This window comes from Ochotona curzoniae, unplaced genomic scaffold (assembly GCF_017591425.1).
Source record: "Ochotona curzoniae isolate NIBS_2020 unplaced genomic scaffold, NIBS_Ocur_1.0 scaffold_2587, whole genome shotgun sequence".
In the NCBI taxonomy this organism is placed as follows: domain Eukaryota; kingdom Metazoa; phylum Chordata; class Mammalia; order Lagomorpha; family Ochotonidae; genus Ochotona; species Ochotona curzoniae.
Window position 1 is genome coordinate 10,467,804 of NW_024467096.1, and position 13,811 is coordinate 10,481,614.

The 13,811-nt window shown below is 36.9% G+C and overlaps 1 protein-coding gene and 1 non-coding gene across 2 annotated transcripts; both read left to right on the forward strand.

Moving 5' to 3' along the window:
* Nucleotides 1-431: 431 nt before the first annotated feature.
* Nucleotides 432-534, forward strand: LOC121171412. The gene has a single exon (XR_005886123.1). It is a non-coding gene; the product is annotated as a U6 spliceosomal RNA (small nuclear RNA).
* Nucleotides 535-5,212: 4,678 nt separating this feature from the next.
* Nucleotides 5,213-10,220, forward strand: GMNC (geminin coiled-coil domain containing). The gene is made up of 5 exons (XM_041002573.1): nucleotides 5,213-5,221; nucleotides 5,716-5,890; nucleotides 7,388-7,476; nucleotides 8,312-8,428; nucleotides 9,600-10,220. The coding sequence occupies exons 1-5, from the start codon at nucleotides 5,213-5,215 to the stop codon at nucleotides 10,218-10,220; spliced, it is 1,011 nt and encodes a 336-aa protein (XP_040858507.1).
* Nucleotides 10,221-13,811: the final 3,591 nt, after the last annotated feature.

The window sequence follows — 13,811 nt, forward strand, 5'->3', positions numbered from 1 at the left end:
ATTTTTAGGCTTATACCTAAGTAGTAAATACATACACATGAAAGAGTCTTTCAACCTCTGGAGATTTCTCCAGTGTGTTATTTCAAGAGAGATTTATCTTCCAATTTATGTCCAATTATTAATAGCACTTCACTATTTAACTGTAGTGTTTGCCTAACACCACACTGGCGTACACTGCTGCTATGCTAAAGTAGCTAATGATTGGCAAAACATTTGTTTGTTTAAAATCCTTCACAAACTTAAAAAAAATTATCTATGTCTAGCTTTGGCCTTGCCACATACTCTATTTTTAAAAGTACCTTTCATTTTAAAAGTAGCTTCAAGCAAGACAAATTATCTATCTATCTCAATCTATAATTGCTTGAGTTTTGACAAGTTCACAGTAAACAATATTTTGAAAAAAATGCAGACTTTTAAGAAAACTTGCATTCTTGCTTAGGCAGCGTATATACTAAAATTGGAATTATACAGAGAAGATTAGCATGGCCCCTGCACAAGGATGATGTGCAAATTCATGAAGCTTTCCATATTTTTAGAACAATAAAAAATTGCACCCAACTAAACTTATCTTTTAATTCTGCACTTGATCTTAGCCAAAAGGCTAAGAAGCAATTATCTTTTAATTATATTTTCTGTGAAATCTTGAGGTTTCCTGAAATATTCAAACCAGAATTTCCTATATCTAACAGTAAAAATACCTACTATTCATTACTAAGTCAGTGAACTAGGAGTTTTGGAGAATTTGTGGTGGGTAGTACTTGTAATCCACTAGACTGTCTGCCAGAATTGGAGACATGGTTAATACACCTCCAGGTGTTTCAGTTTCAAAGCATGCAAAAGAAATTAGAAGCTAAATACATTTTGGAAGCATCTGATATTTTTATGGTGGCATGTTTGCTCTATTATCCAGTTGTACTGTTTTGGGGGTAAAGAATTCTACCTTCCCATTTCCCATCTGTAACAGCTCCAAACATCAAAATGACTCTGTCCTCTTGTTTTTCCTGCTGCCCACCTCAGAACTAATTAGTCTTAGTTTTGTTGTTGTTGTTGCAGTTTTTATTTTGCCCTGAAACAGTGTTTTGACAGCACTACAAGCATGAGCAATTTTTTAATTATTTTTTTTATCTTAAGCTACTCAACAATACTCACTATCTAAATTTGATCTGTTTCCTTTACCTCTCTGGGTTTGTTGGCCAGTGCATTCTTGTCCCTATTCTGAGAGAAGAAACAGTTCTTTCATGTCAGCCATGAAAATCAGTTATTATTTCATAATCTAGTTTGCCCTCTCCAGGCACTGAGTTCCAACTCGGTTAATCTCCTTTTTAAAAGTGCTTTTAAATAAGGATTATAGAAGCAAGAATGAAGGGTTGTCCTCAAAAAGTGGGGTTATCCTCATCTTTCTCTTTCATCCCTTTCCTAATATTGGTCATAGAGCACTTCATAAGTAATTGCTGTGTGCCAGCTACTTCACTGAGTGGTGCAGGTAATAAGAAAAGTACAACAAAACTAAATGTTTCAACGGTAATTGTGGGTGGGTGGGTTATCACAGTGTGAACGTTACTTGGGATACGTGCGCCTCATATTGAAGTAGCTGTGCTTTCAATTCTAACTTCCTGTCAATGCATGCCCTTTCAAAGCAGCGGGTGATGACTCCAAAACATGAGCCACTGCCTCCTGTGTGGGGCCCTGACTGAGTTCTTGGCTCTTGGCTTTGGCCTAACAGATCAACCAGGACATTTGGGGAGTGAATCAGCAGATGGAACATCACTGCCTCTAGTGTCTCTATATCTCTGATTTTAAGTAAAATGCAAACAAACTAATAAAGAATAATAATAAAAAAAAAAACCTACAACTGATTTAGACAAAACACTATGCAAGCCAGAGTCCGAAGTTTCCTGTTTTCACATCTTACCTGTTTGAAGGGGTCTTCAAAAAGTTTATTGAAAATGTGTATCAGGAAAAAATTCATGAATTCCAAACTTTTTCGAAACAACATGGATGTATTCTTTAATTTTATTTCCATGAAGTATAGGAAGAAGTTTTTGTAGCATTACCACAACAAAAATACTGCAGAGATGATTGTCTGAACAATTGCTTACGTGCAATTCTGGAGATCAGACGTCCATGATAAAGGTGTTAGAAGAGCTGTCTGTTCTTCCAAAAGCTTTTCTTCTTCACGTTCAAAGGATGCCATGAGCCTGTTCCCTCCTACAGCTTTTCTAGGTATCATTTCTGGAGCAGCTTCATCATGTCATAAGAACACCAGTCTAACCGGGTTGAGGATGCATTCTACCTGTTCACTGACCTGCTGTTGACTCTTTAAAGGCCCTGGCTTCTGGGATAGTGATACTGGATTTGGAGATTTAACATGCAGATTTCAGAAGAATAGAACCAAAGTGTCTATCACACTCGGTATAAAAAAGTTAGGGTTAACTACCATGTGGAAGGCAGCGGGAATAAAAATGCCATAGCCAGAGGTACAAATGCTAAATCTGCTACTGCCTAATTGTGTTAAGGTTGTCAAGTTTCTTTTCTTTCTTTTTTTTAAAAAAAGTTTTACTTATTTTTATTGTAAAGTTATGTATACAGAGAGGAAGGTCTTTCATTCGCTGACCCACTCTCCAAGTGGCTGCAACGGCCCAAAGCTGAGCCGATCCAAAGTCAGGAGCCAGGAGACTCTTCCGGTTCTCCCACGTGGGTGCAGAGTCCCAAGGCATAGAGTTATTCTCCGTTGCTTTCCCAGGTCACAAGCAGGTATGGGAAGTAGGGCGTCCCGGGATCAGAATCGCGCTCATTCGGGATCCCAGCAACGTGCAAGGCAGGACATTAGCTGTTAGGCTACAGCGCAGGGCCCAGATCGTCAGATTTCTTAACCTCAGTGCTTCCTCCCCCATCCTGTGCAGCAGGGACGTTAAGAGTACGCACCTCCCACCGTGATCGCCACCTTATTCCGTCTAGCTGATACGTTGAAATACAAAATTCCGAGGATTTGTAGGTGTGTGGTTTTGAAGATGGTGTAACCTTTATTTTCTACAATAACACAACAGGATATGTCACGAGAATAAAACAATTGAAAACACAGGGGAAATCAACTGCTTCAACTGAAAAATATTAACATACACAATTCGTCAATTACACTACTGTACCTATCAATAGATGACAAGAAAGATCATTTTAATATGAAGAAATGTAGTTTGGATTCCTAAGTTTGTGCATTAATTCATTCTTTGGACAAATCATTCCCAAGCACGAGCTATGCAGGGTTGTAGGTGTTGAGGAGCTCATGGCCAGCACGGGAGAGGCCACCGTCTTTCTCCTGAGGTTCACAGGATGGAATGCAGGTCTGTCACCTCCACGTAGAATACTTCAGGAATGGAGGGGAACGCAGAATATTAAACAGAAATGTTTGTGTGTGACAGGGGGAGATCCACACAGAGGATTGATACTGCACGTTGAAATCAATATATTTCCTAGTCAGGAAACGCACAGAAGCAACAGGAATGCTGGGGTACCTTGGACGGACTTCCCGCAGTGTAGCCCTATGCCCTGACAGTTTGGGCTTTTCCACACCTGAGCCGCAGAGACAAGGGTCGGTTTGCCGTTCAGCCCTGCCCTGCTTCTAGCTCAGGGAGCGGGGTTTCTCAATCCCAGCTGCCTCAACCGGCGGGCTGCGAGGTCCGTCGCTGGGAAGGCTGGGGTTGCACAGGTGCGGATGTGGCAGCTGCGCAACCTGATGCGGCAGAGCCTCGCTGCTGCGCCGCCCCCCGCCCCGGCAAGAGTCCCTGACCCGCAGATCCCAGCGCGGTAGCCTCCCCGGGTGTAAACGACTGTGGCTTCTGTTGAGTGTCTCTTGACCCACGTCACCAGTTTGACAGCCTTGCGCCAAATCAGAGGGCGGCGCTTGCTCGAAGTTCCCCGCGTCACCTGGAGCTCCCGCACATTAGAACTTATCTCTCCCAGGTCCGCCCCCTCGGATCCGTTTAAATCTCCCATTGGCTTTAAGGACACAGTGAAGAGTGGGCTCGGTTTCTGCCGCGTCTTCTTCCACTGCAACATGGTAAGTAAGGAGCTGGAATTAGCTAGTCCCTGAGGGTCTCTGGAAGCTCAAAAACTTCGCTATTAGATTCATAATACCTTGGTAGCAAGACTGCTCTGTTACCTGCTGCTTTGAAGGTCTTCTCCACTGCCTGTTCAACTCCCTTTTACTGTCCTGCGTAGTTTCTTCTCCCCCCTCCCCCCCCCCCGCCCCCGTTCTCATCATTTGGTCTTTTGCGATCTCTAGTTTTCTCACACTTTTTCCCTCCCTCTAACTTTCACTGTCCATTTGCACTCACTTTCAGCCTACCCCTTCCTCCACAATACGCACATATTTGCAAACACCTGTACTTGAAGTACTCAGGGAGTATTTAGGGTTTGTTTTCTTCTCAGGTGTCAATTGCATAATAGCTTAACTCTGATTCCAATAATAACCTCAGGGAAGGAGTCTGCAAACATGCTTTTAGAATAAAAGAAAATGCCTCTTGATAAACTTTTGGCTGAATTTCTTGGTATGCAGTGCCCAAGCTGGACTGGCTTCAGAACTGGATTTTTTTTTTTTCAAAATTTAACTTACTGGGAATATTAACAAAGTGTGATTTAGTTGACTTAACTTTTTTTTTCCTTTTCATTTGTTTTCCCTGTTTTTTTTTCCCCCCAAGAAAACACCCCAAATCAACAAAAACCTGTGTTGATCAAAGAGTTTGTTGGAAACTGGGTTCTACTGAAATGAATGGCTTTTACCTGATTAAACATTGACAAATAATTAGGAGTGAGCTGTTGTACAAATTAACCCAGGATGGCTGCGTACCTATGCCTGTTTAAGCATTTAAAAAGACTGTGTTTGAGGTTTAAGAATGGGGGAGGGAGTGTATTGGATATAGTACCTGTCATGCTGTTAGGATGCAAAATAACTTGGGAAGGGCATTGAGTGCTGGTGATGCTGAGAACTAACGTTTTCTGTCTTTGATGCCTACTTTCAGTCTTGATTATATTTTACTTTTGATGACTTTATGATGCCCTCCTGTGCTTGGATTTGTAGTTCACAGGAGAAAATATAATGTATACATGTTACATATACTTGCACACATTTACAGAGAAGTATATACACATACACAGATATAACAAAGTTAATTGTTTAGATCCACATGAGATCCAGTAATAAGTTGAATAGATAATGGAAGAAGTAAGAAATTCACAAGTGTACAGTAAGTATATGTTTTGACAACTAAAATAAGGAGCTTAGTCTACATGATGTCTTGTCCATTTCATCTTTCAGGATTACTGGACATATAATTAAGGTATTTGTGGGAGACAACAAACTAGTTTTTATGACTTTAAATCATTAATAGAACTCATTAAACTTTGATCATGGATAAGCTGATAGATGCATTGCAATAGAGAATCCACTGAAATATTTAAAACTTTGGTCTATCCAATGCCAATCTTGTCTGCCCAAAGGGCCAAGGATTGTAGTGAGTAAACTAAGGAACACCTTACCCTTTAGTAATCATAGTTTGGCAACTGAAAAACTTAGTCCAGATCTATACCTAAAACCTTCACTGTTTTTTTATGTGCTGCAAATGATTTCTCCATGTTTCGCCCACTCTTTTCCCCATCACCTTATCTCCTGGGATATCCTCTCCTCAATATCATCACTCCTCGTACTGAATTTCACAGAACACCATTCTACCTTGCCAAGACCAGCACTTTGTAGGAAGCCAGAGCTATAATTGCCCGTATTCCGCTACAACATCGGAATCTAATGTTGACGTTTCCACGGATACTTGGGTCTCTTTCTGGGCTGCTGGTCTCCTGGACGACAGAGAGCCCCAACAAGCACCACAGGCACAGGGTAAGTTCTGCTCTTCTGCTTTCGTTGTAGATTTGGAGCCCTTTCCAGTGCACATGACTGCAAAGCATCATGGGCTACAGTTCCTGTAGAAAGAAGGGATGGCATGGACAGTTAAGTCACCCCAGAGTCTCCTGAAATTTACAGGTGTAAATCAGGTGACAGAGAATGAAAATGGGATTCTACGCCCTGACTTACTAGACACCAAATATTCTCTATATTTTAGAATTCGTGGATTCCAAATTCTCTGAGGGAGTTTGTGTCTGGGTTGAGGTTTTATACACAATGCTCTAGTAGAATGTTTTTTGAGAGGAAGGTATAATTTAGAAAATTTTTAGAGCAATTAAATAATCTTTTGAGTGTGAGAGAAAATCAAGAAGACTAATTTTATCTTCTTTTTCACAGAGGAAATTCTATAAACAATTATTTGATATTGGGAAAAAAGATTCCCTTGCAGAGAAAAATCACTTCAACTTTCAAAGGAAGTATAGCAGTGATGGAAAATTATGAACACTATAATTTTGATCCATTGTTTAGTGAAGTATACTTGTGACATTAATAGAATTTCTGTCTTAGCAATCAAGTTTTGGGAAAAACTTCAAGGTACCTCACGAGTAAAAATCTGTATTGTTGATCCCACCACCCCCCAAAATATTAAGATACAGTTATGTTTAGGGAGGAAATTGTTCAGTTCATGATTTATACTACAAATGCCAGTGATAGCAGAGTGCTAGGAAGAAAAACCCAAACAGTAGGTCAGGTTCCTGTCTCTTCTCTTTCTACTCCCACCAAAATTATTTCAGTAACTGAAGACTTAACATAGAAAGCAAAGAATCATATCTATCATATCTGTACTACAAATGAAAAAGAAGGTAGAAATAAAATTGAAATACAGAGAAAAACAATTCAGTTTATGTGCTGGGTATAGTTTTGGGTTACTCAAATAAGTCTTTAGAGAAGCAAGATCAAAACTATTTTGATGTAGAAGATATACCATATAAAATTCTGCTTAATTAGTATCCTTCAGATTTAAGAGGTAGGCAGTTAGGCACACAGAGTAGCATCCAAAACTAAAATGTGGTTATAGACACAAACATGATGTCATTTAATGCAAAGTTTAGAAAATATAGGGAAATTGAAACACTATGCTTAGTGGTGTCAGGGATTGGCAGGTGTCAATAAATATTTGGATGGATTAATGACATAATTGGTTATTTGAATTTAACCAGCAGAACACTTACATCAGAGAAAAAATGTGAGCTCTTGGAATATCCATTTCTATGGTCACTTTGGGATTTTATATTTACTTCTCATACCTTGCTAGCATTTTCTAAAAACTTTAAACATTCTGGTTTTCTATTTGGGGGCAAGAAATATTTTTAGAAAGGTAATTGAACAAACTAAGGTTTTTGAAATAATTTGGTGATTTTTCTTAATCCACACAAACTTGAATATTTACTTAGTTTTCTCAAATATTCACTTAGTTTTCTTTTCCCATAGAACAATCCAGTGACTCACATTTTCCTGTTCTGGACTTGTGCTCCTGGGAAGACACTCAGCTTTCTTCTCAGCTCTACAGAAATAAGCAGGTATGTGTAGGTAGGTAGTCATAATACAGGCATTGGCCGTGTTTCAGCATGTATTCCCTCCTTCTGCGAAGTCATCTTTCAGTGTTATAATGCTTTTTTTTTTGTTTTGGATTTGATATTCATCCAGTGTAATACGTTTCCCTATAGATAAGTTTAATATAAGTTTCCCCATGTTAAATGATATCTGAAACGGAGTTTCTCTTTCTCTGAGATCTGCAATTAGGCTCCCACCTCACACTTGTTAGTCATCTGACCTCCTTGTGCAGCGTTATCTCAGAGGGATTTCAGAAAGAGCAAATGATACACAACACAATTGTTTTTAAACAAATAAACGTGTAGTGTCTGGAATAAGAGGTGTTGGTTTCCAAGATTTTCCACAATTTACAAAACTTTAAAAATTTTTGCTTGTTGCCAGTCCTAAAGATTAATCTTTTGGATATCTAGTAGATAGATTCATATTTGTTCTGTCTCTCCTCCCTGTCTTTCTTCCCCCCCCCCCCGACTCACAGTTTAAACATTTTAAAAAGGCATAAGCAGTTTCAGGCAACTCATTTTTCATTTATCCCTACCTGATTCCCATTTTGTTAGTTACCATGTTGAAAAGTCTTTTAATCTCCCCAGGCATGTTTAATGTACTGAAAAACCAAAACACAAAACTGAACAACCAGGGGTATAGATTTAAATCAGGTCTCTGAGGATGAGGGCTCCCTTGGTTTTGTTCATTAAACAAACACAGAAATAATCAAGTTCATGCAGGTGAAAAAACACTGGTATGTTTCTAAGGTTTCAAAGTCAATATAGTGGATCAGCCTTCATCATTGTCTGCTTGTTGCAGCTGCAAGATACTCTGCTGCAGAAGGAAGAAGAACTTGCTAGGTTACATGAAGAAAATAACCACCTCAGACAGTACCTGAATTCTACTTTGGTCAAATGTCTTGAAGGAAAGGCCAAGGTAGGTAACAACGTCTTTGATAGGAACAGATTGATAATTTGCGAAAGGATGGCATTGATGTAAAGTTTCTTAATTAAATGCAGGAAGAGTACAATACTTGTGCCTTGATGTGCCTTTATAGGATAGATTGGTTTTTCCTGATGAATTGCATGCTTTTCATGAGCATGTTTAAGTGTCATGTCTTTGGAGTATCCAGATGGCAGGTTTTGACTACACGTTACAAACAGATTTCTCAAGAATCAAATGCTAGTCAATTGGATTGCTAAGACAACAGTTACTTAAGAAGACACAGATGGGTAGCATTCTAGAGTGGGAAAACGTCTGAAATACACTTGTGTCTTTTAATTATCTAACTGGATTCACATAAATCACTTGCAGGGCTTCGGTTGCTCCATAAATGTATCAACTCAGAGGTTTTTTGTTTTGTTTTGTTTTATTATTTATTTATTTATTTTTAAAGATACTCTTAAATTAGCCATAAGTAATCACATTGAATATTAATTCACATTTTCTTGTCTTTAAAATAAATTCCCTTTAATTCATTTATAAATAGCTTGCCTTAATAAGCTATTAATTATTCAGTTTTCTCAATCATGGTCTCCATTTTCCAAGATTTATAATATTATAGTATTATATAATACAATATATAATAATAGAATCGAATACTTCATAGAGTGCTTTGAAAATTAATAAAATGAGAGGATGTAATGTTATATAATGTTTGAATCAGAGGTTTTGTCTATTTTCAAGTGGCCTGGACCTAAACATGGATTATGGTATCCCCAGAAAACCACTGACAAGCCTGTTTCATTAATGGAAATTATTATTGCATCTATGCAAAATGAAATAATGTCTTTAATCATGGCTTATACATTACAATAGATGACATTTTATTTCTTTATTATGGCTCAAGAAATTGTAATCACTATTATTATAGTAGTAGTTACTCTAGTATTGAAGAGATGATCTGTTCCTTTCTATTTTGAAGATATAAAAACAAGAAGTTTCTAGGTTGTAACTAGTTATCACATATCCTACATCATGGACAAAGCTATCCAATTGATTCTACTTGTGCATGAAAAATAAGAGAACTTTGAATATTTTTTCTAAAGGATTAAGTTAACTAATAAGTATTTGAAGGAGTCATAATTTTTGAATATTGCTTTCCTAGAAATTATTATCATCAGATGAATTCTACAAAGCATATGGAAAATATAGAAAGGGGAAGAGGAAACCCAAACAGCAAAAATGCCCTCTAACTGAGACTTCCCATCCCAAAAATGCCAAGAGAAACCTCTCTGCTGATTTTGCTAAGTGTACAGACCAGCCTGGGCCTCCTGTGGATCCCTGGGTCCTTCAGACACTCGGGTTAAAAGACCTTAACACCATTGATGACACTTTATCAGCTAACTACAGTGCCTTCTCCTCTCATCCCAGAAGAATCACTAACACATTTTCTGAGTTTGCAGACGATGCAGTGGCTTATGAACATTTCCCCAGAGAGGAACTTCCCCTTGACTATGAAGGTGATAGAACTATCTTACTGCACAGCGCTGCCAGTCACAGGGAATATTTTCACTTCCTTTCTCAGCATTCAAATCCCCCAGTGGAGCAGCAAACTCGTCCTTACTATACTGCAGATGTGTCACCCAACAAGACAGAAATGGCATTTTCCACATCTCTGAGTCCTCACTGCAATGTGAAAACTCATTCCTTCCACCAGGGACAAGCCTTCGTACGTCGAGATGAGAAGGGAGGCTGGAAATTTACCTGGGTCCCCAAGCAATCATAATGACCATTCCTCTATCACAAAATACTGCCATGAACTCTGTTTACAAAGACCTTTCTTGCACTTGAACCTGATTATGGAACACAGAAGCTATTGCCCAGGCTGTCTTCTGCCACTTTAAATGTCACTCTGATTGATTCACTTAAACCTGCAGGGAATGGTTTCCAAGAACCCATAATGAAAAGTGTCTACTCTTCTTTTACTTAAATTTGACTTGTTTACACACTATCGACTGCCATTGATTTCCTATCTTTGTTCTACCCGTGTAAAGGTATTTTTCCAATCACTGGTTTATTCTTTCAAGACCTAGATAGATTTTGCAATTACAACCAGCTTAACATCTATTTTTCTTTTGTCAAACAGTTTAAAAGAACTCAATATTTTTACTCTTCTTCCTGCCTTTCTCTTTATTTCTGAAAAAAATTCTGCAGAATGAGTAAATGTATTGCACAAAGTGATTGTTTCTGGTTGATCTGATGTCTGGGAATGTGACTGAAACAAGTGCCTTTACCTAACAGGTTCTACTAAACACATGGGGATATGAAGAGTGTTAAGTCCAGGGCTGTTCAGGGAGTGCCCCACAGTGATGAGAAAAAAAAAAGCCCCTCTTCAAAGCCACTGTAACTTTACCAATGAGCATTACATTTTATAAATTGAAGAGAATTCAAATCCCATCAAAATGTTAGCAGTTCCTGTAATTGCCTGACATTGTTTTTTTTAGCTGTAATCAAAGCATGTTTGAAGCATTGTGTTAACAAAAATGTTATCATTCTCAGCTACCAGCTATCAACAAACTCTTATTCCTGAAAATGCAATTTAACATGGCTCACTTGTTCATTTATAAGCTAAGTTTTCTACCCCAAATATTTGAAAAAGATTTAACACTACTTAATGAGTCATTGCATGAATGAGGTGATACATAAGTACTTTAGACTCTGTGAGATGCAAAGCTACACATCTATAATGACCTTGAGACAGTTCTCTTTGTGTGTATAGAGAAAGTTCACTCCTGCCAACCTGTAGCGGACAAGCAGAAAACTTGATAATCAATAATATTGAACTGTTTCCTCTCAGCTTATTCCAACACGGCTATCCAAGGTAACACTTCCTTTTAAGATTCTATGTACAACTAATTTACATGCAATTTTGAGAAGCAGAAAGAAATGAGTCATTTAACATTCAAAATCATTATTCTGAATACTGTTGCAAAACATGCTCATAGAAACAGCTTTCTAACTTCCATCAAAAATAAATACATGAATTACTGATATTGAGCATTTCTGTATTTCATTTTTAAAAAAGATATAATTTCAATATTCATGTTAGTTTTCTTCATTCCTTACATTCTCAAAACAAATAATTCATGATACATGTGCACTTAACTCTTTTGATCTGGCTTTGATTGATGATCAGCTCTCATTTTTTTCTTCCCCATCACTAAAAAAGATACTTTGTACAACATGTGTTTTCAAGAGTGTTTGCTGTCAGAATTCTTTATCACCAAGACACACCTTTTGTTTTTGTTGCAGCTTGGTTATTTGTTTTACTGATGTGACCAAAGAAAATATTTCCTATAACTCAGTTTTCTTCATAATCCATAAAGAGGAATCATAGAGAAGTATTAGCATTATTTTATGAAATATTCTCATGACTTTAGGCATGATCAAATACATTCTACTTTATGGGCAAAAAGAAGAAGAAGAAGAAAGATGAGAGAAAGGAAAGTGAAAGTGCATTGAAAGTAGTATCCACACCCCTGGTGGGTACAATTTATTTATTTTTTAAAATAACAAAACCTGAAAATCAGAATTAATTTTGCTTTACTAAATTCCAGGAATTAAAAAAAAACATCATAACTATTTCATAAGTCTAATAATAATACTTTAAAATGAGTAATTAATGAATAACCTGACCTGATTATGTGCCTGTCATGTGTTAAGGACCATGGGAAATACCTGTGCTTAGCATGATGAGTATTGTGCATTAAACAAAGCCACATTCAATGTCATGGCTTGTAACGGCTGTTAAAGGAAACTTAGTCTCAGCCTGGTTTAAACACTTTATACAGTACCTTTGTTGTAAATTATAACTTGCTTTAAGTATATAACGAACTATAGTATAAGAGGAAAATCACAAAGTTTTGCAATCCTACCTGTAGGCATTTGATACATATTATAGTTACATGTAGAAAATCTTTTTACTGCTGTTGAGGAAACTGTAAATAGCTTCCATGTGATTTTATGTTCTAGATTTTATCATTTTGCCATGCCTCTTCAGTAGAACACTGCTATTATTTTATTATGGCACAAGTAAAATGGATGAATATTTTATATTGTATATAACAACGTACCTAATAATAGATTGTCTTCACCTGACTGGTGATCATGCCTCCATTTATTTTTGCTTCATTTATATAACAAGTGACAGATGAATATCATCAACATTTAGGAATTAATGGTTCTTTCCAAATTCTGGGGTATTTTTATGAGCTTTTCAGATGTTCAGCTGCTTAAAGAATCAAATACCTTACCTAGCCCCATGTAAAAATTTGAGTCTATTATCATATTTAAAAATATGATGACACTTTCAATGTCCTCTAGTCATTTGAAAATAAAGCCTTTTCTATCTGAAAAAAATCAAAACAACAGGAAAACATTTACTCGGAAGAGACATTAAATGAGAAGGACTATCTAAGAGTACATTCATGTTAAACTATAATTTTAAAAAATTATTAGAAGATGTTTAAATGAATGGAAAGAATTTTTCTATTTGGTCCAATTCCAAAACATAAGAACATTAACAATTCATGTGAATGGTGTCAACAACTGGCCTACATCACAGGTACAGTGGAAAGTGGATAGTTAATGCATAGAGTAATACTTTCTTGCTGGTTATTGCTTCTTGTAGTAGTCAGGACACACATCTGTATGTTTATTTCAGATTAACTTGAGATTAAATAGTACGTGCCTCATTGTTTTTTTATTGTTCACTAAGCCAAATAATATCGGTTTACAAATTACAACTCTGTTTAGAGTATTTTAACATATTTTTCATTTGTTACATGAACATAACCAGAGATGTAAATTATAATTTAACATTTAATATTTTAATTGATATTATTTTAAATGATATGATTTTAAATATATCTAATTGTGTGAGTCAATTTTTTAATGAGTCTATAGTTAATAAATAAACGATAAAAGGTATTAACTAATTTTGGTCATTATTTTTGAGACATTTTACGGTAAATGGTGTAATCAACTAAAGGAAAGTTTTGTGTATCCAATACTACTTTAAATTTTAAATCATGGAAACATTCACATCTTGTTTTCCAAATACATGAAACAGGTACGGGATTAATGAGCAAAGCACTTCCTCAATAGTGTTGGCCTGTGTCAGGCTTTACTGAAGACAAAAAGATCAAATATGTATTAAAACTAACTTCTCAGTCCAGGAAAGATGGGTCAATTGTTCAATCCTCCCCTTGCAAGACCTGGAATCTTATATGGGTGCTGTTTCATGTCCTAGTTGCTTCATTTCCCATCCAACTCCCTGCCTGTGGTTTAGGAAAGCAGCAGAGGATGGTCTAAAGCC

Excerpts from the sequence above, each read along its gene's own strand:
- GMNC (XM_041002573.1), top strand. Across the intron at positions 5,891-7,387 it reads ACAAGCACCACAGGCACAGG|AACAATCCAGTGACTCACAT; the intron begins GTAAGTTCTGCT and ends CTTTTCCCATAG. Across the intron at positions 7,477-8,311 it reads AGCTCTACAGAAATAAGCAG|CTGCAAGATACTCTGCTGCA; the intron begins GTATGTGTAGGT and ends TGCTTGTTGCAG.